The following is a 27,115-nucleotide window of genomic DNA, read 5'->3' as shown; positions in this document are numbered from 1 at the left end:
ACCCTGCTGAAGTTGAAAGTACCACCCATTCTTCGCAATAGTAGAAAAGATGATTTTATTTTGTGAAGTAACATGACCACCCTTTTGCTTTCATAGAAGTCCCAAGAAAATTGAATAATGCCCAATTGTACAGCAATCTGATGAGAGGGAAGGAGAATGAAAACATGCATTTCACGGTTGTGCTGCATGGGGAATATTTATCTTTGGGGAGGGGAGCAGTGGTGGGTAGGAGAGAGATGGAGACTGAATTCAAAACCCAAATTAATCTGAATGCTAATCCCTCGTATTTGTGGAGCTCAGGAAAAATCAGCATTTACAACACAAAATCAAATCTTCAGCTCACAGGACATTTTTTCCTGAAGTATGTTACCTGAGGGCTATGCAGATCCGTTGTCAGCATTATGATGGAGTAGGCCAAAACATATGCCGTATCAGCACTTGCAAACAGTGTCTGTCTGGGTGGGGGTGGGGGAGTAAAAAGTGCAATACTTAATGAAATAAATGCTTAAAATTTCCAAGTACAAATTTTTTTAAAACAATACCCAGTTCTTATTCTAAAATATATATGAACAGTTTACTCCTTGAATTACCCTTGATTGCACTCCAAATATCTAGCTGCAAATTTTTCCATGAGTCGGTCAATTTTCTGTGCTTCCCCAGGCAGACGAAATCCTTCAAGATATATACGTAGTGCTGACACAAAATCCTTCTCACAGAAATCCAGTTGGTCAACATAAGCATACATCACCTCTTTGTTGAACTTGCTGTTCTCCCCTAGGAACTCACCCACTTGGCTCTGTGAAAGTTTGCAAGGACATTCAGTTAGACTATTAAGTTCAGGTTTTGGTACATCAGGTTAAACATTCATCCTAAAAGTACAATACAAAAATTGAGGAGGATTATTCTTCCAGTTCACACTGAACATAAAGATATGCTAACATTGAAATAATTAAAATACTCCAGGATAGCAGGGTCATTTGAGACCACAGGGGCTGATGAGTCGTCCCAGGCTCAGGTAAAGGTCCCATGCTCAGCAAGCCATGGCCAACATGGGAACCAACGAATTTTCAGTAGTGATGACGAAGAGCTAGAACCTCAAGCGACAATGGCTGTTTACAGGCGGAGATCCTTTGGAACGAGGACAAGGGAAACCACCTCATGTACTGAATTGGGGGAAGGCTTATTTCAATATGATAAAACAGGATCTGGCCAAAGTAGACTGGGAGCAGCTACTTGTAGGAAAGTCTACATTAGACCAGTGGGAGTCATTCAAAAAGGAAATAGTGAGAGTTCAGGGCCAACATGCTCCCATAAAGGTGAAGGGTAGGGCTAACAAGTCAAGGGAACCCTGGATGTTAAGGGATACAGAGGATTGGATCAGGAAAAAAAAAGCTAATGGCAGATTCAGAGCACTGAAAACAGCGGAGGCCCTTGAGGAGTATAGAAAGTGTGGGGGGGTACTTAAAAAAAGTAATTAGGAGAGCGAAGAGGGGACATGAAAAAACTCTGGCAGATAAGATAAAGGAAAATCCCAAGGTGTTTTATAAGTATATTAAGGGCGGCACAGTGGCATAGTGGTAAGCACTACAGCCTCACAGCTCCAGGGACCCAGGTTCAATTCTGGGTACTGTCTGTGCGGAGTTTGCAAGTTCTCCCTGGGTTTTCGCCGGGTGCTCCGATTTCCTCCCACCGCCAAAGACTTGCAGGTGATAGGTAAATTGGCCATTGTAAATTGCCCCTAGTGTAGGTAGGTGGTAGGGAATATGGGATTATTGTAGGGTTAGTATAAATGGGTGATTCTTGGTCGGCACAGACTCGGTGGGCCAAAGGGCCTGTTTCAGTGCTGTATCGCTAAATAAATAATTAAGAGGATGACCAAAGAAACAGTAGGGCCCATTAGGGACCAAAGTGGCAATCTGTATGTGGAGCCAGAGGACCGAGGTGAGGTTTTAAATGATTACATGTACGTCGTCCTTCTCCACAGTGAAGGCAGATGAAAAGTAGAGATTGGGGAGGGGGACTGTGATATACTTGAATAAATTAGCATTGAAAAGGAGGAAGTATTAGCTGTTTTAGTGGCTTAAAAGTGGCTAAATCCCCAGGCCCAGATGAGACGCATCCCAGGCTGTTATGTGAGGCAAGGGAGGAGATAGCAGGGGCTCTGACACAAATTTTCAAATCCTCTCTGGCCACAGGAGAGGTACCAGAGGACTGGAGGACAACAAATGTGGTATAATTATTCAAGAAGGGTAGCAGGAATAAACCAGGTAATTACAGGTCGGTGAGTCTAACTTCAGTGGTGGGGAAACTATTGGAAAACATTGAGGGACAGGATTAATCTCCACTTGGAGAGGCAGAAATTATTCAGGGATAGTCAGCATGGCTTTGTCAGGGAGAGATCGTGTCTAACAAGCTCAATTGCATTTTTCGAGGAGATGACTAGATGTGTAGATGAGGGTAAAGCAGTTGATGTAGTCTACATGGACTTCAATAAGGCTTTTGATAAGGTCCCAGAGCCCATGGGACCGAGGGCAATTTGGCAAACTGGATCCAAAATTGGCTTAGTGGTAGGAGGCGATGGTCGAGGGTTGTTTTTGAGAGTGGAAGCCTGTGACCAGTGGAGTACCACAGGGATCGGTGCTGGGACCCTTGCTGTTTGCAGTGTACATTAATGATTTAGACGTGAATATAGGAGGTATGATCAGTAAGTTCGCAGATGACATGAAAATAGTGAGGAGGAAAGCCTTAGATTACAGGACGATATAGATGGGCTGGTAAGATGGACTGAGCAGTGGCAAATGGAATTTAATCCTGAGAAGTGTGAGGTGTTGCATTTTGGGAGGACTAACAAGGCAAGGGAATATACAATGGATGGTAGGACCCTAGGATGTACAGAGGGTCAGAGGGACCTTGGTGTACTTGTCCATAGATCACTGAAGGCAGCAGCACAGGTAGATAAGGTGGTTAGGAAGGCATATGGGATACTTATATTCTATGCCTTGGCTAATAAAGACAAGAGCAAGGAGATTATGATGGAGCTGTATAAAATGCTAGTTAGGACATAGCTGGAGTACTGTGTACAGTTCTGGTCACCACACCATAGGAAGGATGTGACTGCACTGGAGAGGGTGCAGAGGAGATTTACCAGGATGTTGCCTGGGCTGGAGCATTTCAGCTATGAAGAGAGACTGGAAAGGCTAGGGTTGTTTTCCTTAGAGCAGAGAAGGCTGAGGGGGGACATGATTGAGGTATACAAAATTATGTCACATCATCATCACAAACCAAACAACTTTTCCACCCAAACACAACTTAATGGGACCAAACTCAAATGCAGACCTACAGCTTAATAAGCATGCATCTGTAATCATGCAGTTAACTGTGAGCACCATGATGATCATATGACAGACCAAGTGACGTCTCCTTGATAGGTTGCATACTTTATTACATTTTGTAAGAATGCATAGGCCTGAGATTGGGATATCTCAACTATTTATCTAAAAATATGACTGTCTCAATTTACCTGTCCGGCCCCCTGCACATAATGGAAGGTGGAGTTTTGTAACAGTCTCAACTTTGTTTGGGAAAGCAAACTTAATGCTAACCCTACATTGGTCTACAAAAGATCAAAACTGTTATGCTTGAGAATAATATGCATACATCTCAAATCAATGAGAAGGAAGACTTCTTGCATTCTTTTATTTGCCCTATTTTACATTTTAGGATACCCTTGATTATGTTTTCGGCAAAATCCGCATTCGGAAGTAACTAGAAATGGAAAAAAGCATTATTGCTCTGCAGAAACTAAGAGAACATGGATGCACATCTCACTAATCAACATAAACCTTACCGAATCTAATCTTTCTTCCTGTTGAAGAAACTGTGCGATATCTTCAGCTGTTGTGCCCAACATTCCTTGTTCTTGCAAGTACTGTATACCTCGCTTGGATTTTCTATTGAACCTAAAGACAAAACATATAGAATAATTGCCATCACTAAAATTCTACAAGAGTTACTGTGAAATGCAGATGTATAGAATATATTTTACCTATAAAAACAAGGATTTCCCAAGTTTTCTAATTTGGAGACGAAAACAAACAATGACATGAACTTGATGCTTTGAAGTAGAAACTGCATGTCGGCTTACTGTACATATGATGCCAGTGCAGCAGTCAGAACATGCTGAAAGCTGAAACTATTCTGACAAAATTTTAGTCAGTAACCAATGACTATACATTGAATCAAAAGAAGTCAGGCGCAAATGTTCGTGTCTCATTCTAAATCACAGCAACTGTACCACAAGCAGCTGTCTGGCTTATTGTGTGTGCACTGATGCTAACTCTACTACAAGAACTATCTACTCTCATCCCATTTCCCTGCATCATTTTATATTCGTGCTTTTCAAATACTTCGCCAATTCCTTTTTAAATGATGTTATAGCCTTAGCCTCAATAGCTATTTGTATTTTAATACTTTAATGAACCCCTTCATTCATCTAGTGGCAATCCTTAATTTATGCCACTCCAGCTATTTGTCTACCGGTGAAAAAAATCTTGCACCGTTTGTTCTAAAATTACAGCACAGGAACAGGCCCTTCGGCCCTCCAAGCCTGCGCCGATCCAGATCCTCTATCTAAACAGGTCGCCTATTTTCTAAGGGTCTGTATCTCTTTACTTCCTGCCCATTCATGTATCTGTCTAGATACATCTTAAAAGACGCTATCGTGCCCGCGTCTACCACCTCTGCTGGCAACGCGTTCCAGGCACCCACCACCCTCTGCGTAAAGAACTTTCCACGCATATCCCCCCTAAACTTTTCCCCCTTCACTTTGAACTCGTGACCCCTAGTAATTGAATCCCCCACTCTGGGGAAAAAACTTCTTGCTATCCACCCTGTCTATACCTCTCATGATTTTGTACACCTCAATCAGGTCCACCCTCAACCTCCGTCTTTCTAATGAAAATAATCCTAATCTACTCAACCTCTCTTCATAGCTAGCGCCCTCCATACCAGGCAACATCCTGGTGAACCTCCTCTGCACCCTCTCCAAAGCATCCACATCCTTTTAGTAATGTGGCGACCAGAACTGCACGCAGTATTCCAAATGTGGCCGAACCAAAGTCCTATACAACTGTAACATGACCTGCCAACCCTTGTACTCAATACCCCGTCCAATGAAGGAAAGCTTGCCATATGCCTTCTTGACCACTCTATTGACCTGCGTTGCCACCTTCAGGGAACAATGGACCTGAACACCCAAATCTCTCTGGACATCAATTTTCCCCAGGACTTTTCCATTTACTGTATAGTTCACTCTTGAATTGGATCTTCCAAAATGCATCACCTCGCATTTGCCCTGATTGAACTCCATCTGCCATTTCTTTGCCCAACTCTCCAATCTATCTATATTCTGCTGTATTCTCTGACAGTCCCCTTCACTATCTGCTACTCCACCAAGTCGTCTGCAAACTTGCTAATCAGACCATCTATACTTTCCTCCAAATCATTTATGTATATCACAAACAGTGGTCCCAGCACAGATCCCTGTGGAACACCACTGGTCACACGTCTCCATTTTGAGAGACTCCCTTCCACTGCTACTCTGTCTCCTGTTGCCCAGCCAGTTCTTTATCCATCTAGCTAGTACACCCTGGACCCCATGCGACTTCACTTTCTCCATCATGGGGAACCTTATCAAACGCCTTACTGAAGTCCATGTATATGACATCTACAGCCCTTCCCTCATCAATCAACTTTGTCACTTCCTCAAAGAATTCTATTAAGTTGGTAAGACATGACCTTCCCTGCACAAAACCATGTTGCCTATCACTGATAAGCTCATTTTCTTCCAAATGGGAATAGATCCTATCCCTCAGTATCTTCTCCAGCAGCTTCCCTACCACTGACGTCAGGCTCACCGGTCTATAATTACCTGGATTATCCCTGCTACCCTTCTTAAACAAGGGGACAACATTAGCAATTCTCCAGTCCTCCGGGACCTCACCCGTGTTTAAGGATGCTGCAAAGATATCTGTTAAGGCCCCAGCTATTTCCTCTCTCGCTTCCCTCAGTAACCTGGGATAGATTCCATCCGGACCTGGGGACTTGTCCACCTTAATGCCTTTTAGAATACCCAACACTTCCTCCCTCCTTATGCCGACTTGACCTAGAGTAATCAAACATCTGACCCTAACCTCAACATCCGCCATGTCCCTCTCCTCGGTGAATACCGATGCAAAGTACTCGTTTAGAATCTCACCCATTTTCTCTGACTCCATGCATAACTTTCCTCCTTTATCCTTGAGTGGGACAATCCTTTCTCTAGTTACCCTCTTGCTCCTTATATATGAATAAAAGGCTTTGGGATTTTCCTTAACCCTGTTTGCTAAAGATATTTCATGACCCCTTTTAGCCCTCTTAATTCCTCATTTCAGATTGGTCCTACATTCCCGATATTCTTTCAAAGCTTCGTCTTTCTTCAGCATCCTAGACCTTATGTATGCTTCCTTTTTCCTCTCAGCTAGTCTCACAATTTCACCTGTCATCCATGGTTCCCTAATCTTGCCATTTCTATCCCTCATTTTCACAGGAACATGTCTCTCCTGCACGCTAATCAACCTCTCTTTAAAAGCCTCCCACATATCAAATGTGGATTTACCTTCAAACAGCTGCTCCCAATCTACATTCCCCAGCTCCTGCCGAATTTTGGTATAGTTGGCCTTCCCCCAATTTAGCACTCTCCCTTTTGGACCACTCTCGTCTTTGTCCATGAGTATTCTAAAACTTAAGGAATTGTGATCACTATTCCCAAAGTAGTCCCCTACTGAAACTTCAACCACCTGGCCGGGCTCATTCCCCAGTTGGACAATTTACAAACTGCTCTAGAAAACCCTCCTGGATGCTCCTTACAAATTCTGCTCCATCTAGACCTCTAACACTAAGTGAATCCCAGTCAATGTTGGGAAAATTAAAATCTCCTATCACCACCACCCTGTTGCTCCTACATCTTTCCATAATGTTTACATATTTGTACTTCTATCTCACGCTCGCTGATGGGAGGCCTGTAGTACAGCCCCAACATTGTTACCGCACCCTTCCTATTTCTGAGTTCTGCCTATATTGCCTCACTGCTCGAGTCCTCCATTGTGCCCTCCTTCAGCAGAGCTGTGATATCCTCTTTGACCAGTAATGCAACTCCTCCACCCCTTTTACCTCCCTCTCTATCCTGCCTGAAGCATCGATATCCTGGGATATTTAGTTGCCAATCATGCCCTTCCCTCAACCAAGTCTCAGTAATAGCAATATCATACTCCCAGGTACTAATCCAAGCCCTAAGTTCATCTGCCTCACCTACTACACTTCTTGCATTAAAACAAATGCACCTCAGACCACCAGTCCCTTTGCGTTCATCATCTGCTCCCTGTCTACTCTTTCCCTTAGTCACGCTGACTTCATTATCTAGTTCCTTACAGGCTTTAGTTACTACCTCCTTACTGTCCACTGACCTCCTCATTTGGTTCCCATCCCCCTGCCACATTAGTTTAAACCGTCCAATTTGTAATAGTCCCACCTCCCCCAGAACCGGTCCCAATGCCCCAAAAATCTGAACCCCTCCCTCCTGCACCATCTCTCAAGCCACGCATTCATCCTGACTATTCTTTCATTTCTACTCTGACCATCACGTGGCACTGGTAGCAATCCTGAGATTACTACCTCTGAGGTCCTACTTTTTAACTTGGCTCCTAACTCCCTAAATTCTGCTTGTAGGACCTCATCCCGTTTTTTACCTATATCATTGGTGCCTATGTGCACAACGACAACTGGCTGTTCACCCTCCCCTTTCAGAATGTTCTGCAGCCGATCTGAGACATCCCTGACCCGTGCACCTGGGAGGCAACATACCATTCGGGAGTCTCGTTTTCGACCACAGAACCGCCTATCTACTCCCCTTACAATCAAATCCCCTATGACTATAGCCCTTCCACTCTTTTTCCCGCCCTTCCGAACAGCAGAGCCAGCCACGGTGCCATGAACCTGGCTACTGCTGCCTTCCCCTGGTGAGCCATCTCCCTCAACAGTATCCAAAACGGTATACCTGTTTTGGAGGGAGATGACCACAGGGGACACCTGCGCTGCCTTCCTGCTCTTTCTCTGCCTTTTGGTCACCCATTCCCTTTCTCCCTCAGCAATCCTAATCTGCGGCGTGACCAATTCACTAAACGTGCTATCCACGACCTCCTCAGCATCGCGGATGCTCCAAAGTGAGTCCATCCGCACACCCCAAGACTGAATCATAGCTGTTCAAAGTTTACATTTTCTTTCCCTGAACAGGTCATCAATTACGGGTCAACTAGCACCTTTAAGAATATCTGTTGAGAAACAGGATTGAGGGTTACTGAGATATTAAAACAGCTTGATTTTTTTTTTTTAGGAAGGAACGGTTGGGGAAAAAAAATGTTATCCTATAATAGGGGACCAACATGAATCACAGCAAACAGTTGGCTTAGTGCCAATATTCCACCTCCAATTCAAAAGATTCAAGGCTCATATCCTGTTTTAGACAGTCCCAGCAAGTGGAGCTCTGGCTCGACATCCAGTGGCCTGCCCTCATTGAATATGTTGTAGGAACTGATAAAACCACCCCATTCTATTGAGCAAATCACCCTATCAGCTCATATGAGGATAATTACATGCACATTTTGCCTGTCAGACTGTTAATCAGCCTGCAAGTCCTTCTACTATTTCACACTATTATTTCGAGGGGAACAGTGTGAAGATACGAAAACTTGGGTCGAAATAACGGCCTATTATATCCATACATCTTTTTTTCTTCTTCTTTTGGGCCTCCTTATCTCGAGAGACAATGGATACGCGCCTGGAGGTGGTCAGTGGTTTGTGAAGCAGCGCCTGGAGTGGCTATACAGGCCAATTCTGGAGTGACAGGCTCTTCCACAGGTGCTGCAGAGAAATTTGTTTGTTGGGGCTGTTGCACAGTTGGCTCTCCCCTTGCGCCTCTGTCTTTTTTCCTGCCAACTACTAAGTCTCTTCGACTCGCCACAATTTAGCCCTGTCTTTATGGCTGCCCGCCAGCTCTGGCGAATGCTGGCAACTGACTCCCACGACTTGTGATCAATGTCACACGATTTCATGTCGCGTTTGCAGACGTCTTTATAACGGAGACATGGACGGCCGGTGGGTCTGATACCAGTGGCGAGCTCGCTGTACAATGTGTCTTTGGGGATCCTGCCATCTTCCATGCGGCTCACATGGCCAAGCCATCTCAAGCGCCGCTGACTCAGTAGTGTGTATAAGCTGGGGGTGTTGGCCGCTTCAAGGACCTCTGTGTTGGAGATATAGTCCTGCCACCTGATGCCAAGTATTCTCCGAAGGCAGCGAAGATGGAATGAATTGAGACGTCGCTCTTGGCTGGCATACGTTGTCCAGGCCTCGCTGCCGTAGAGCAAGGTACTGAGGACACAGGCCTGATACACTCGGACTTTTGTGTTCCGTGTCAGTGCGCCATTTTCCCACACTCTCTTGGCCAGTCTGAACATAGCAGTGGAAGCCTTACCCATGCGCTTGTTGATTTCTGCATCTAGAGACAGGTTACTGGTGATAGTTGAGCCTATGAAGAAGGAATTTTCCTCCACACAAGATCAGGGGGCAGGTTGTTCAACCTTGCCCGTCTAAGAGCGAAGTCCAAAGTACGGAAAGTCCTCATCAGAGAACTCCTCTTTGCTGACGATGCTGCTTTAACATCTCACACTGAAGAATGCCTGCAGAGTCTCATCGACAGGTTTGCGTCTGCCTGCAATGAATTTGGCCTAACCATCAGCCTCAAGAAAACGAACATCATGGGGCAGGATGTCAGAAATGCTCCATCCATCAATCCATACATACAGACAGCATAAGGAGAGTTTTAGGTGGAAAACATGGAGAAAATGTGGGTGCACATAACTTATTACAATATGCCCAAATTTCCTCATTATTGTACGCTGATTCTGCAAAACCTCCTCTAAAATCCTCTGCCGCTCATGAGCATAGCTTTCCTCCCATGCAAAAGCGTGGCTGACATAAATTTCCTGAATTTATGCCAGTTGTTAAGGTGCTATAAATTAATGCCTCAAATTTTAAGTGCAATAGGATCTAAAGTTGTATTTCCAGTGGTTGGCCATTTTTTTTTTTTTCCTCACAGACCTAAAATTCATTTTCTCTAGCTTTGAATGCATCTTTATGGCACTAGAATGATTGGCATTAAATATTGAAAATCTTGCACATTTTGCATTCTATTTTAAATATTGAAGGCTTTCGCTTTAGGTGCAATTGACAAACTGGGTAGAAATTGTGCCAATTTTCTGAAGGTTTTTTTTGCTCAAGTATCTGCTGAAATAGATTTGCTCATTGCCAAAATAAAACCTTCCAAAAACCAGCATAACTGGAATGCAATTTTTTTTTTTTTTTAATAAACATTCGCATTCAAAAATATTCGTATGTATAATTGCTGCGAACCATTTTCTTAAACCCCTCTCCCCTCCAGCAATCTGTGAGCAGCTCATGGACTTCAATACCACTAAGATCAAGACCATCCAATCAGCTGCCTCTGCCACATCCTTGCCTTCAACTAGCCCACCTGGCCAAACTTCCTCTAAAGTACTCCCCCATGCCCTAGCCCTGAAGTCACATCGTCCTCTAGTTTCTCTCTTACCTCCCTTCATACCCTCTCTGAGCTCATCTTGTCCATGAGACCCACCTCTTGTTCCCTTGATCCTATTCCCACTAAACTGATCACCCAACTTCCCCTCTTGGTCCCCGTGTTACCTGATATCGTAATCAGTTCTCTCTTCAGGGACCCCCCTCTCTCCTTTAAATCTGCTATCACACCTCTCCTCAAAACACAAATCCTTGATCCCAATGCCCTTGCAAACTACCATCCCATCTCCAACCTCCCTTTGCTCTCCAAAGTCCTTGAACATGTTAATTAAAAGCAAAATACTGTGGATGCTGAAAATCTGCAAAAAAAATTAACAGAAAATGCTAGAAATACTCAGCGGATTTGGCAGCATCTGTAGAGAGAAAGAGTTCCACTTTCAGATGCTGCCATTCCTCAAACATGTTGTTGCCTTCCAAATCCATTCCCATCTTCCCCAGAACTCCATGTTTGAATCCCTCCAATCAAGTTTCCGCCCTTGCCACAGTACCGAAGCAGCTTTTACCAAAGTCACAAATAATATCCTCTGGAACTGTGACAAAGGTAAACTTTCCATTCTTGTCCTTCTCAACCTGTCTGCAACCTTTGACACATTTGACCGCACCATCCTCCTCCAACGCCTTTCCGCTGTCATCCAGCTGGGTGGGACTGCTCTTACCTGTCTCCATTCTTATCTATCTAATCGTAGCCAGAGAATCACTTGTAATGGCTTCTCTTCCTGCTCCCACACCGTTACCTCTGGTGTCCTCCAAGGATCGATCCTTGGCCCTCTCCTATTTCTGATCTACATGCTGCCCTCGGCAACATCATCCAAAACCAGTGTTAGGTTTCACCTGTACACTGACGACACTCAGCCCAACCTCACCACCACCTCTCTTGACTCCTCCACTGTTGCAAAATTATCAAATTGCTTATCCGACATCCAGTACTGGATGAGCAGAAATTTCCTCCAATTAAATATTGGGAAGACTGAGTGATTGTTTTCAGTCCCTGCTCCAAATTCCATTCCCTAGCTACTAACTCCATCCCTCCCCCTGGCAACAGTCTGAGATTAAGCCATAAATGATTTGGAGGAAAGTATAGGTGGACTGATTAGCAAGTTTGCAGATGACACTAAGATTGGTGGAGTAGCAGATAGTGAAGGGGACTGTCAGAGAATACAGCAGACTATAAATAGATTGGAGTTGGGCAGAGAAATGGCAGATGGAGTTCAATCAGGGCAAATGCGAGGTGATGCATTTTGGAAGATCCAATTCAAGAGTGAATTATACAGTAAATGGAAAAGTCCTGGGGAAAATTGATGTACAGAGAGATTTGGGTGTTCAGGTCCATTGTTCCCTGAAGGTGGCAACGCAGGTCAATAGAGTGGTCAAGGCGGCATACGGCATGCTTTCCTTCATTGGACGGGGTATTGAGTACAAGGGTTGGCAGGTCATGTTACAGTTGTATAAGACTTTGGTTCAGCCACATTTGGAATACTGCGTGCAGTTCTGGTCGCCACATTACCAAAAGGATGTAGATGCTTTGGAGAGGGTGCAGAGGAGGTTCACCAGGATGTTGCCTGGTATGGATGGCGCTAGCTATGAAGAGAGGTTGAGTAGATTAGGATTATTTTCATTAGAAAGACGGAGGTTGAGGGGGGACCTGATTGAGGTGTACAAAATCATGAGAGGTATAGACAGGGTGGATAGCAAGAAGTTTTTTCCCCAGAGTGGGGGATTCAATTACTAGGGGTCACGAGTTCAAAATGAGGGGGGAAAAGTTTAGGGGGGATATGCGTGGAAAGTTCTTTACGCAGAGGGTGGTGGGTGCCTGGAACGCGTTGCCAGCAGAGGTGGTAGACGCGGGCACGATAGCGTCTTTTAAGATGTATCTAGACAGATACGTGAATGGGCAGGAAGCAAAGAGATACAGACCCTTAGAAAATAGGCGACATGTTTAGATAGAGGATCTGGATCGGCGCAGGCTTGGAGGGCCGAAGGGCCTGTTCCTGTGCTGTAATTTTCTTTGTTCAGTCTGTTTGCAACCTTGATGTCTTATTTGACCCCAACATGAGCTTTTGACCTCACATTCATGCCTTTGTAACGTCACCCGACTTCACCCGTCTTAGCTCACCTGCTGCTGAAACTTCATTCATGCCTTTGTTACCTCCAGACTTGACTATTCCAATGCACTCCTGGCTGGTCTCCCACATTCTACTCTAAACTTGAGGTCACCCAAAACTCTGCTGTTCATGTCTGAACTCGCACCATGTCCCATTCCCCTGTGCTCACTGACATACATTGGCTTCCGGTCAAGCAACATTTTGAATTTAAAATTCTCATCCTCGTTTTCAAATCCCTTCAAGACGTTGCCCCTTCCCATCCCTGTAATCTCCTCCAGCCCTATGACTCTTCATTCCTCAAATTCTGGCCTTTGGCACCCAATTTTAATTGCTCCACCACTGGTGGCCGCGCTTTCAGTTGCCTAGGCCCCAAGCTTTTTGTCATCTGCTGTAATATCTCCTTACGTGGCTTGATGTCATATTTTGTTTTATAGTGCTCCTATGAAGTGCCTTGGAATGTTAGATGTTAAAAGCATGATATATGTTCTTTTATATATTTGAGTAGTAACCTGGTGCAGTTTTATTAAAGCTGAAAATGGGTTTATACAAAAAAAAGTATTTTAGTTCGTGTCTAGTCCGCCACCTGTGAGTAAACAGATTCTAAATAACTGGAAGACATTAAAAATCATAGAGCTATTCAGTCGTTACAAATGGTGTACATTTTCTTACTAAATAAAAAAGCGCTTTTAAAATGTTTATTAACATCCTTGCAACTAAAAAAAAACACCATTTTAAAAGCCTACTCCTTGGCCTGCAAACAGCCTCAATTAATGAAAATTCGCAATGGTGATTAATTCGAATTGGGGCTGGAAATTCCTCGATCATTTGTGTTGGTTTGGCTGACTTTGCACTGAACTGCATTGAAAAACTCAGCAAAACCTAGCAGAAACTTCTGTTGTCTGGCCCTAATTGTACATAAATAATGGTTTGATGCCTTCAAATCTTAATTTCGATACAAAAAGGGGGACTTGAAAGAACATAAGAAATAGGAGCAGGAGTAGGCCATTCAGCCCCGCCATTCAATAAGATCATGGCTGATCTGTTTCAGGCCTCAACTCCTCTTTCAGGCCTGCTCCGCTTAACCCTCGACTCCCCGAGATTTCAAAAATCTATCTACCTCCTCCTTAAATACATTTAGTGACCTAGCCTCCACAATACTGAGGCAGAGAATTCCAGAGATTCACCACCCTGAGAGAGGAAATTCCTTCGCATCTCAGTTTTAAATGTGTGCGCCCTTATTCTGTAACTATGTCCCCTAGTTCGAGATTCCCCCATCAGTGGAAACATATTCTCAACATTACCCTGTCAAGCCCCCTTAAAATCTTATATGTTTCAATAAGATCACTCATTCTTCTAAATGAATAAAGGCCTAACCTGTTTAGCCATTCTTGATAAGACAGCCCCTTCATCCCAGGAATCAGCCTAGTGAACCTTTTCTGAACTGCCTCCAATGTTAGTATATCCTTCTTTAAATACAGGGACCAAAACTGTACGCAGTACTACAGGTGTGGCCTCACCAACACCCTGTACAGTTGTAACAAGACTTCCCTATTTCTAAACTCTAACCCCCTAGCAATAAAGGCCAAAATTCTATTTGCCTTCCTAATTACTTGCTGCACCTGCATGCTAATCTTTTGTGTTTCATGCACAAGAACACCCAGATCCCTCTGTACTGCAGTATTTTGTATCTAAACAATAATCTGCCTTTTTATTCTTCCTACCAAAGTGGATTACCTCACTTTCCCACATTGAACACAAAGAGGAATATAGCATCAGTTAGGCATTTTCCTCAGGCTCCAATTGTTACAATAAATTCCACTCTTTAATGTAATTCTCAGTAAATTTCAGCACAATTCAACTCCAGGAAGATTAGTGCATGCCCATTATACCATTTCAGGAAATTCTAGGCTGTGATGTGACAGAGAAGCTGTGATAAAATAATCATGCACAGAATGTGAATGGAGCAGGCTTCATGGATTAAATGACCATTTCACATTCTCATTTATTTTCCAATGCTCAAAGTTTATAGCAACTTGCTCAGAAGCTTAATTTGCAGTCCCTGGCAGCAGAAAGGGCAATGGGTAATAAATACATTAATTTGATAAAGCTCTGCAAAACCAAAGGGCAAGACTTAAAGCATGACAAATATTCAAATCGGCACATTATATTTCAGAACTCACAAATCTATTCCTTGTTCTATAATATCCTTCTGTTGTTTCAGGACTTCAAATTGCTCAGGATCATCTGCTGCAGATGTCTGAGCACTAATACTCCCAACACCTGATGACACCGTGGAGTCAAAGGAATTTGTACTCCCTCGTCTGCGTGTAGCTTCTGTATGTTTGCCTTCACTGTTATCTTGTTCGGATGGCTTCTCTTGACCTGCACATTCATTTAATGAGAAGGGGACATTTCAGCTGCATAACTTGATAACTCCAGCTTCAGTTTAGAAATTGTTCATGACTTGTAAACATGATTAAGTCTTAATGAATATCACAATGATAAATGCTAGAAGCAAACATAACTTTTGGGGTTTTGTGGTATTATTTGTCTTTACAAAGCAGATAGTAGTTAAATATTCATAAATGCTTTTCTAACTCACCAAGATTAGTCTGAAGGTTTGGATTTATATATAAATCTTTACTCCATTCAACCATGCATTTTAGGATGGAAACCAAACATTCCAGTCCTTTCTTTCGAAGACTCAGCTCCTGGAAGGTAGATAAATAGCATTTCCTAGTTGGATACGTTATATATTTAAGATATATACAAACTGGAAAAACCACCATAAACTCCATTCAATGTCTTTGCTTTTTGTGTCTATGGTTTTAAAATGAAAAAAGTGTTTTGCATTTTTTTTTTATTTCAAAGTGGAACACTCCTCTTAATAGTTACAATTTCAGTGGGTTGTATGAAAACAATTTTCCTTCAGTGCATGGCTTTTCCAAAAAAAAAAATCATAAATGAACAATTTCTCCATTGCTGCAATAGTTTTGCCTCTGAAGACAGTATTTATGTTTCAGTCATAGATAAGTTTTCCAGTGAAAAGTTCAAAGATGAGCATGCTCAGGAGTAGCAGAACAATTGCTATAGCCTTGAATAAAAATTTCCAAGCCCCTCTGAACTACACACTGGAAAAAAGCAAGTGAAGACAACATCTAGAAAATCTGAAAGTCCATCCTTTTTTTTCTTCGATTTTTTTTGGAGCAGTTTGATACAACTGAGTGGTTTGCTCAGCCTTTTCAGAGGGCAGTTAAAATTCAACCACATTGCTGTGGGTCTGTAGTCACATATGGGCCAGACTGGGTAAAGAGAGCAGATTTTGTTCCCTGAAATACAATAGCGAACCAAATGGGTTCAGATGGAATTTGTGAATTCAGATGAAAGATAGTTTCATGATCACCATTATAAATACTAGATCTGTATTCCAGGTTTATTTAATTAACTAAATTTTAAATCCCTAGGTGCCTTGGTAGGATTTGAACTCATGTCTCTGAATCATTAATCTAGGCTGCTGGATTATTAATCCAGTAACAATTACTATGCTACCATACCCATGTATCCCGAAGCTCCAAAACAGTACAAGAGTTTCAGAAAGGGTATCAGCTGTGGCTTGATACTATTTCGCTTGAGTCACAAGCTTATTAGTTCAAGCCCCACTTAGAGACTAAGCACGTAACCTAAGATGACACTTGAATGCAGCACTGAGGGAGTGCTGTCCTTTGCATGAGGTCTCAACACAAGTACCCATCTGCCCTCTCAGATGGAAGTAACAGATCTCACTTAACTATTTGAAGAACAGCTGGGGAATTCTCCTGGTGTTGTGGCTGGAATACAGAAGTGAGCAAGTGATGCTTTAGTTGTACAGAGCTTTGGTCAGAGCCCATCTGGAATACGGTGTTCACTTTTGAGTTTCAAACCTCAAGAAAGACATATTGGCATTTGAGGTTCACCAAAATGATACCAGGGCTTAAAACAGTTAAATTATAACACAAGTTGCATAAACTTGGCTTGTACTCACTAGAATTTAGTAGGTTGAGGGCTGATCTAATCAAGATGCTAAAGGTGGTGAGGGGATTTGATCGAATCGACACAGAAATAATTTTCTCAAGTGGGGGAGTGCAGAACAAGTGAGCAACATCTTAAAATTCAGGCTAGGCTAGTTAAGATTGAAGCCAGAAAGCACTTTTACCAACACAGTGTACTGCAAATCTAGAATTTTCTCCCCAAAAGTCTGTGGATACTGAGTCAACTGAAATTTGCAAGATTTGAGATCAATAGATTTTTGTTAGGTAGGGATATCAAGATTTAAGAAAAGTTGGGTAAATGGAGTTGAGATCTAGGTCAACCATGTTCTAATAGAACAGGGTCAAGGGGCTGAATGGACTGCTGTTCCTATGCAAGTCTATCTGACCATTTTTGTACACAACACAGTGGAATTGTCCCACTGGCCAGAGAGCAGGCTGCCTGCTTACCTTCTCATTCAGGGACCACTGAGTAGCACAAGAGAATCTAATGGGACGGAGAAATAACTTACAAAGTCTTAAGAAGATGGGAAAAGAAATTAATTCAGTGATGCAAAGCTTCATATGGCTCACAAAAGTGACTTGTGAATGCTTTTAAAAGAACATCGGATAAGGGAAGGCAAAGCATAAAATATTTATAACCCAAGTGCCAATTCAGTGCTTCAAGAACTGAAATGATCAAGATTACAAACATCCAAACAATATCAATTTCTATATATCCCTTGCTTTATTTCCACCTAACATCTCATTTCCATATATTTCTAAACAGAAGCAGATTGGACTTTCATAAATTCAGCTACTTCTATAAAGACTACCTGATGGATATAATCTTCTACTATCTCAGTGTTGCCCAATATGTTAGCCATTAGCCACATGAGGCTAATTGGGAAACCAGATGTGGCTGATTACATTTATTAGTAAATACAAAAATGAGTAATAGACAATTAGGCATGTGATCTTAATACTCATTTACATCGCATACGGACGTGAGCATCAACCTTTTTTGTGCGTTTATTGGTAAAATGCTAAGATGGAAACAGAGTGTGTGTGTGTTTTTGGTCACTGTGTATACTTTATTTTCTTGCTTATTGAACGGAGGCACATGTTTGTTAAGTAAAGATAAACACATGAAGTACCTGTATTGTATTAGTGGATGCAAGGCAATTTCTACTGAAATTAGTGCGCAGGGTTAATTCAGTCTCACTGTAGCCACACCTTCAGCTAGTCAGTGATTTCTCCTGGACAGCACTATGGAGCAATTATCCTAAACGAACATGATTATTTTGAATAACTGAGTTTTGAATAACTCCTGTGAAGCGCTTTGGGACGTTTTATTATGTTAAAGGTGCTATATAAATACAAGTTGCTGGTGAGTTTCGAAGACTCATGGGTCAAACAGCTCTAGCACTTGGAAATGCAAGATCTGGATTACAAAATACCACTAATTTTACACTACTCTTCTGATGATTTACAATCCCAGTTTACCTGCAGAGGCGTCATCCCCAACTCCTGACCACTTCGTCCCTGAGCAATTTTTGACAAGTCATTCACAAGGCGTTCAAATATATTAGCAGCATTTAAATCACAATCATAGTTCACGTAGATATCGACTACACACTGAGCATCTGAAATATACAAAGATAGGAATTTAACATTATAATTAGTTACCTCCCTGGTTCCCCACCCCACCACCCTGGGGTGCAATTTCTTTTTAAAACTAATGAGGCGAATAACCAATTTATAACAAAACTCAAAATTAAACAAAATGGATACTCGATAGTCCATAAAGTCAATGTTCCCTCTAATTTCTGTTTGCTGGGCATGGCCTGCCTCTTGCACCGTGCAATCCTTTAAAACTGACCCGTGGCCGTGAATGCGCGCATCTAAAGGAAACGTTGTGCACGGTCTGCTTGTTCCTTGCACGGTACATTTTGGATTGATGCACGGCCACACACGCACGAAGCTTAGAGGGAACAGTGTATACAGCATATTAAGTTGTCAAGAAATGTAATTTTAGTTCAAATAAGTACACCAGTTCCATATTATAAAATATTTAAGGTTCCTTCAAAGTTTCAAAACTATCAAATGGAATAGAGCCAACATACTCCGAATAAGTCACACTGAACAAAGGCTACAGCCTTTTAAAACATAGTTGGGTTATCGTATGTCGGGTCGAAACTATCTAAAAACACAGAGATGCCTTTCACTGGATGCATCGTTTTCTCCTCCCTTCCCACATCTTCTGGGAAACGCTGGGCGTTTTCAAGAACCATTCATGCTACAACACAAAACTCATGTGCTCTACTTGGGCCAGTACCAAATGCTAATCTATTTTTGCTTTTATAAACTAGGGCTTTGGACTTGCACACTACTTCTGTGTGTACAGTTCAAATACGAATGAGACTGGGTTTAAAAAGCTATAAACCAATTATTTGTTACAAGCAGTTTTTAAAACATGCACTTCATTTTTGAGAGAGTGAATTAAGATTTTTCATGTGGCTTTTCTTTAAGCTGACATTAATTTCCATTACAAGAAACAGGACACCCTGTTACATATAGGTTATGTGCCAGCCCAAGTGATGATACATTTTAGAGATGGTAACTCTATTCTGAAAGGATTAAAAGGAGAGAAAAAAAGTCTGATATTTTTATATTTAAATGCTACAATGGAATTAATGCACAGAAAAATACATTCCTCAGCTGTGCTGAAATGAATCTTGAAGTATTAGTCATAACACAAGCTACAATGATAAGGTAGAAAGCATCATAAAATATATCACCTGCACAAATCCTGGTCAGAGTCTGAATGACCATCCACTTATGCTCAAATGTACTTGTGGACGTTTCCAAAATATTCAGGAAAATCTCTTTGAAGAAAACCTGCTCAAGTAGGGATGTAAAAGTTAACACTTCTAATTCCTACAAATCAGCTTTACAAAGATCAACATATTTTTCCAAATAGAATATATAGGTAGACTTGATCAAATCAGAATTACCCCTGTAATGGCCCAAAACATAATGTATAGTTACATAGAACATTTTTTCACATTTATTTCAAGCCTGATTTTCCAAGCACATAAAAAAAAGTTGAATTTTTTGTTTTCAACATGTTTCACTGGAACTCATTCTCAGCAAGGAAATTTTGAGTTAGAAAAGTTACATCAAAATAAAGTTTGCTAAACTTAGTAGATACCATTGGTGACTTGACCAAGCTACTTGCTGCAGGATAGAAATCAGGCAAGGGACTCAGTGAGTTATGAAAGATGTGGGAAGGAGGCAACGGAGATGGCCAGTTAAGAATGAAAGTAAATCAGTGCCTCATAACAGCAAACACAAATAAAACATTCCTGGGGCACCTGCGGATTCAGTACTGCAATGAGAAACAAGCCATTGGTGCCTGTGTGGGGAGGATATAGATAGATCTTCAGAAAAGCACCATGGATTGTCCTGATGGCAAAAATAGCAGCCAAACTATTCAGCTTTAATTACTCTGACGTTCTAGTTGGTACACAATTTTTTTTTTTTGTGAACCAGGAGTTGTACAAAACCAAAAAAGAATTCATGTTCTAGCCGCATTTTCTAACACTTGAACAGCAACTACATATTTATGTTCCATCTCAGAATGAGCACAGCTTTAATGAAAAAAAAAAGTATTTGTAAAACTCCAAATGATGTACAGTGCCAGATGATCGGTCACCAATGTTTTTGCCTGAAGTCAGGAGATTAAGACTTAACATTTTAGTGAATGCCAACTTGGATCAGATTTTTACCCATGAAATCACTGATTTGTTTCTTTTTCATAAGAATTTCACCCAACCAACCATTCTGTGATTTATAATGTTCAAAATCTTTATTGGGGAACGGAGAAGGGGGAGTATCCCTGGCTTATTTGCTCACTTAATTGGTAGTTTGACATCGTTCTCTGTGGTCTGGCTTTCAGTAGCAAGCCAGTTTTGTGCCTACGCCAGTTTTAAATGTGTGAATTTTTGTCCTCAACAAAGCGGTAAAGGTAACAGAGGTCAGTCCTCTGAAATGAAGGTCTGTGGCCACTCAGTATAAAGCATCAAGTGGCTCCAAGCAAAGGAGTAAAGCTCCCAGTATCCAGATCCCAGGAACCAACCATGTGCCATATCCCCAGCTACATTAATATGCCACAATTGCTTCAAGCCTCCAAATAGGTGTCTAACTTTAGATAGTTATTATACAGTTAGATACACATCCATTAGGAACATGAAAAAAAGATCTTTGCAGTCCAAGAATAAAGACACATTCCATTGATGGTGCCAATTCAAATCCAGGGCCAAGATATGACAGGACAGCATTCTAATTCACTGTGCCACCTGGGTACCTGATTTTCTTTTTAGATGCATATGGGTTATGGACAACTCATTGATTTGACTCAGTTCAGCCTGCTGTATTTGGGTTTGGGTGCAACTGTTTTCTTACCAATGCAGCAGCTTTCAAAATGGCGACGGGATGCAAGCTTGCAGATTTTTATTACTTTTCACACAAACAATGCAACTGATTTGCAAACACAGGAACAGGGAGTTGATCATTCAGACCCTTGAGTCTGTTCAACTGACTGACCTTTATTAGCTTTAAAATTTTAAATTCAATTTCTCTCTTTGAAATTGAGGAATGGGGGAAGATGGCAAATAACCTGCTCTGCTAATAAAAAAGCAAAATACTGTTGATGCTGGAAATCTGAAGTAAAAACTGAAAATCCTCAGCAGGTCAGAAAGCATCTGGAGAGAGAGAAATAGACCTAAAATGCTTCTCTCTCACAGCTGCTGCCTGACCTGCTGAGTATTTCCAGCATTTATACCTGCTCCGCTAAAGCTATAGCCAGCCTTCAGTAGATATATTCAAGTAGCCCAGGGAATATAATAATTCCACACCAGAGCAGCATTCCTGATTTCCAGTCAGCTCTTGGCCTACATAAACAATTAGCTGCCTTCAGAAATTACAGACTCGAACCAGTATACTAAACACAGTATACAAAACCATTCATAGCTTTTGAAAATCAGGGTATGACACTATTGAATTGAACCAAAAGTGTCAATTATAAAAAGCTCGACAGTGGTTTTCCAGGAATTGATGTTACGTTATAAAAACAAACAAGTTATTGTAAATGAAGAGCACACAGATACTGCAGCCAATGCTTTAACATCACACAAACGTGCCTGCAAGTGTTCATCCTTCATGTACTACTTAAAAGATATTAAAGGCATACCTCAATTTGCATTTTTAAATGAATCTTGAAGTGTGAGAGAAGAGTAAGGAAAATAGCCAGTGAAAGTTCAAACACATCTGGCACACAGGAGACACCATTTTTGGATAATGCCACACAAAGGTACTGTTTAATTGCATTGATAAACATTTCATTAGTTTTGAAGACAGGGCCAGCATTTTGAAGGACTGACAAAAGAAGTTGCAGTGAAATTATCTTTGATCGCAGTTCATGGGACCTTGAAAACAAAAATGGTTTCGGGGTAAATAATGGTACTTTAAATGAAAAAAAAACTATGCACAGTATCAGTTAATATACACAGTCACACTATATACCAGATATGCCAGAAGCAACTGAGCAACTGTTATTCAAAGTTTTGCCATTTAGTTTTTGCCATTATTTAAAGACTTAAGAATCACCCAACAAAAATATTTGACAATTCTTTATGTTCAGTAGCCAGTGCTGGAAAACTGGGAATAAAACCAAAACTAGATTTGAAGTTTCCTCTGATGTGCTATTTTGCACTACTTTTGGATAGTTCTTAACAACACATGCAGAATCATTTGTTGATTTTTTTTTGAATATCCAAGGCATGTTTCAAAGTGCCTCCATATGTTTAAATTCTTATTTCACCAGGCTACTGAATAGCATACACTTTGAGACGCTTAATGATGCCTTACTAAACTTTGTGTAGTAAAAAGGAGTTGTTAATTAATGACAGAATTTTACCAGTACCAAATGGTGCAATTTTAGGATGACCCAGTTTTAGAAACTATCCTTAAAACATGCAAGGCTCAGCAGACCACTAACAGAAAGTGACCCAGAAATTGCTGGAATGGCGCATCTCACGTCAAGCAATGTGAATTGGACTTTTTACCTTACCCTTCAGATCGCTGTAAATTGGGGGATATACTAATTAGTAATGGTGCAATGATTATTAACATGGTATGTGGGACCACAAATGTCGTGCCCAACAATCTATCTCCTTAATTTGTGAAACTGAAGGATAGGGAAAGAAACAGAGCAAATGACGGAAAATGAAATACAGCAAAATTAAAGTCAAATTATATAGAGAAAAAGAAAGAGTGGATTGAGAGAGACAAAGGATAAGAAATAATTTTTTTTTTTAAAAAGAGAACAGTGTACCCAGCTGTGAGTGGGAATTGTCGTACTAATTCTCGAGAAGTATTTAAAATGCTTAAACATTCTGACTCTCATACTGAATTCCAAAATGATTTTCTGCAAGAAATGTATTTAATTTTCATCTTTAAGTGTCAAATCAGCTTTGCATCCTCAAAATTATGGCCTCTGACAGCAACAAGAAAATGGATAGCAAGACTGGCACAAGAATACTGTCATGACAGTTTTAAAAAAGCTTTAAGAAAAAAAACAAGGAACAATTCAGTACCTGTTGGAATTAAACTTCAAAGCTTCATTTGTTCCCTCTGGGCATCCAAGGTTGAGTGTCACATCACAACCATAAATCAAGTCATTAACAGGGCCCTAACAAAGTGAATTACTAGCCCTAAATGGATGGCTAATTTGCATCCAGTTTCCAAATCGAGCAATTTCATGACATGCAATTAATTTCAATGGGGACGATCCTGACGAGGTTGTAATTTTCTCAGTTTTGTCGCAGCTAACAGAACAGCACAGATAGTCCAGCAATTTGTGGAGAAACGGAACTCATGGCGTAGCTCTTTTTCTCTTCATATTTTGTGAACTGTTCATGGCAGGCATCATTAATTTCCCATTTATTTTTCAACAATTTCTGGGCCAGCATTGTGACATCTGTTTTTGTGAACTACGAACAAAGATTGCAAACTATCTAGTTCATGAACAAGATTTTTTTCCATATCTTGGCATTCACTTACTTTGGGTCTGGAGGTCCATCACTTAATGGCTTCATGGAAAGCTTACAAAGGGATCGGAATACCAAAAAAGCATCTTTCTGCAAAATGTGCGAGAATTTAGCACTGACTGGAGGTGGTACCACAGCTTCAGACTCCTAGTACCAAAACAAAATGTGATATCAAGTCAAAGCTGCAACAATTACTGTAGCTGTTTCATTTAAATTTTCCAGGTTTCTCCATCTATTTGGCCAAGAGGGGAAAACTTCTTCAATTTAAAGTACTGAAGAATGGGCATAAAACAAACAGGACAGTAGGATATTGCAGCTGGTACTCATGCCTGTGACTTAGGAGGCTTAATGATGATTCTGCTATAAATCATTTAGTTTGTTTGGAGGCATGCGAAGAAAGGAAATTGCTTCAGTTTGAATTATAGCTTGACAGATGTTCAGCACTAATGGTACAGTTGCTGTGAAATTGTTCAGAGATATATGCTGTCTTTTAAGTTGCTGTTGTAAATAAACCTCAAAAAATAAAGAGGAATACAGGGCATCAACATGGGAAGCATTGGCATTAAGAATTACAGAATCATTGTATCTGACATGGATAAACTGTAGTAGAGCATGGCTACCCGACCCAAGCCCAACAGGATCTGACGACACATGTCGGGTTCGGATCAGGTTCCTCTTCCGGGTCTAGCATTCGGGCTTGGGTCAGGTCAGACCAGGTCGGACACGGTGGCAGTGCTGCCTTTTGGTCAGGGAGGGAAAGGGAAGTAAGACTAAGCGTCATTAATTACCGGGGGTTGGATCAGGTCGAGGTTCAACTGTATACCCAAGCAGGCCTTTAAATTGCAACCATAACTTTACATAGAAACGTTGAAAAATAGATTGAACTTACTACAGGGGAGATTTCAGCTAAAAACATGCAACTGCATTTAGTAACAATTGCTGTATTAATGATAATCTTTTCATTCTGAAAATATGAAGATACTTACTGAACAGTCATCATTTGCTACAGATTCAGTGAAGTCCTATTTTTTAAAAAAGCATCACATAAATAGTATATCATAATGTACAAGGATAAACAGACAAAATAATTCAAAACAAATTTTTTAACTTCCTTAAGTCAGTGAGTAATTGAGCCATAAACTGCAGGAAGGTGTCAAGTTTGATATCTGACATACAAAGAGAATAGGAGAGAAGTCAAAGAATAATAGTTCCACTTTGCCTTCCTTACTAAGTTAAATTACCAAGGAACATAAAACAAAAAAAAGTAATCTGCATACACATTTAAAAAAAAAGAAAAATCAGATGGAAATAAGGCTACTAAGGGATGGTCAAGTAAAAATCACAGACAGCGATAGTGAAATAGCAAAAATATTAAACAACTACTTTTCTTCAATATTTGTCAGGGAGTCAAATCAGGTGGACTTGATATCAGAAGACGAGATTAAAAATGACATAACCACATTTAAATTAAAAAGGAGAGATCTAAATAATCTAATAAAACTCAAATAGGAAAAAAGTCCTTGGTTCAGATGGATTGCAACCAAGCATTTTACAAGAATCTAGAGAAAAACTAGTAGAGGCCGTATTACACGTATTTAATAATTAGTTAGAAAAAGGTATAGTGCCAGAAGGTGGCACAGTGGTTAGCACCGCAGCCTCACAGCTCCAGGGACCCAGGTTCAATTCTGGGTACTGCCTGTGCGGAGTTTGCAAGTTCACCGCGTGGGTTTTCGCCGGGTGCTCCGGTTTCCTCCCACAGCCAAAGACTTGCAGGTGATAGGTAAATTGGCCGTTGTAAATTGCCCCTAGTGTAGGTGGTAGGGAATATGGGATTACTGTAGGGTTAGTATAAATGGGTGGTTATTGGTCGGCACAGACTCGGTGAGCTGTATCTCTAAAATAAAATTTAAAAAAATAAAAGGCTAGCACATAGCAAACATTATACATAAATTTAAGGAAGGAAGGTTGAACATGTTTAGGGAACTATAGGCCAGTTAGCTGAACACTGGTGGTACGAAAGGTAATAGAATCCCTACTGAAGGAGATAACAGAACATCCTGCAAATTGGAAGTTAGCAAATGTCACCCCACTATTTAATAAGGGAGGGAGAGAAAACAGGGAACTACAGACCCGTTAGCTTTACATTAGATTCTAACATTTTCTCTACTATTCTAAAGGATGTGATAAATGGACACTTGGATAATAATGATCTGATTAGGCATAGTAAACATGGATTTATGAATGGGAAGTCATGTTCGACAAACCTGTTGGGAGTTTTTTTGAGGATGCTACGAACAGAGTTGATAAGGGGGGGGGGGGGGGGGGTGGTGTCGGTGGACGTGGTATATTTGGATTTTCAGAAGGCTTTTGATAAAGTTCCCCACAGGAGGTTGGTTAACAAAATTAAAGCACATGGGATAGGAGGTAATATACTGGCATGGATTAAGGATTGGTTAACAGGCAGAAAACAGTAGCAATAAACGGGTTATTCTCACGTTGGCAGGGTGTGACTTGTGGGGTACTGCAAGGATGACTCAAAATCAGATGGGAATGTGTGTCGTGAGGAAGATGCAAAGTGGCTTCAAGGGGATTTGGATAGATTTAGTGTTACGACCAGATGAGAGGTGTCTAGGGGTCCCTCTCAGCCTTCACCTGGTCTTACTTTAACAGGGTTTAATTTTAAACACAGTGTTTTTAGCTCCCCCGTGGTGAATGCTTGTTCACCATTTTCTAATTATAAGGCAAAGAAACCAGCACAAACAGGCTTTCTTAGGTTTAAAGAAAAAAAGTTGAAATTTATTAAACTTGAACTTAAACTCTAATTCGGTTAACGCCTACGGATACACGATGTGCCCACTCTAGCATGCATGCGTGATACACACATGCAAATATAGACAGAAAAGAGAAAAAAACAAAGTGGAAATGTTTGAGGCAATATCTGAAGAGTTTTTTGTTACGGTTCTTCGAGTTCACTGTAGAGTTCTTAATCGTAGGTAGATCTTGCTTTTCGTTGGGGCCCAGTATTCTTCTTAAACCTTGTTTGCTGTAGGAGACTTTTCGCTCTTGGGGTTTATGTGTCTTCAGTGGAATCAGAGGCTTGTGAAAAAGAGATGGGAGCAGACAGGAGAAGCTGTGGCAAGCCAGCCAGGAGATCTTGTCAGTCCAGGAACATTCTGCTTTCTGCCCAAAC

The 27,115-nt window shown here is 41.2% G+C and overlaps 1 protein-coding gene across 3 annotated transcripts in view; it reads right to left on the bottom strand.

The window, feature by feature from the left end:
• Nucleotides 1-27,115, bottom strand: part of LOC137378141 (brefeldin A-inhibited guanine nucleotide-exchange protein 2-like) — a 155,070-nt gene that overhangs the window by 67,545 nt on the left and 60,410 nt on the right. For 2 of the 3 annotated variants that reach the window (XM_068048260.1, XM_068048262.1), the window contains 10 exons: nt 24,912-24,947; nt 23,939-24,072; nt 22,068-22,302; nt 19,615-19,714; nt 18,320-18,459; nt 15,412-15,520; nt 14,990-15,191; nt 3,848-3,959; nt 591-796; nt 371-455 (listed from right to left, as the gene is read on the bottom strand). In XM_068048260.1, coding sequence (XP_067904361.1) covers nt 371-455; nt 591-796; nt 3,848-3,959; nt 14,990-15,191; nt 15,412-15,520; nt 18,320-18,459; nt 19,615-19,714; nt 22,068-22,302; nt 23,939-24,072; nt 24,912-24,947 — 1,359 coding nt within the window. The remainder of the gene's footprint in view (nt 1-370; nt 456-590; nt 797-3,847; nt 3,960-14,989; nt 15,192-15,411; nt 15,521-18,319; nt 18,460-19,614; nt 19,715-22,067; nt 22,303-23,938; nt 24,073-24,911; nt 24,948-27,115) is intronic. The other variant, XM_068048261.1, reaches the window with a different exon arrangement.

This window comes from Heterodontus francisci, chromosome 16 (genome assembly GCF_036365525.1).
Source record: "Heterodontus francisci isolate sHetFra1 chromosome 16, sHetFra1.hap1, whole genome shotgun sequence".
Lineage (NCBI taxonomy): Eukaryota > Metazoa > Chordata > Chondrichthyes > Heterodontiformes > Heterodontidae > Heterodontus > Heterodontus francisci.
Note: the sequence above shows the minus strand (reverse complement) of the source record. Positions and strands in the feature narration are given on the sequence as shown.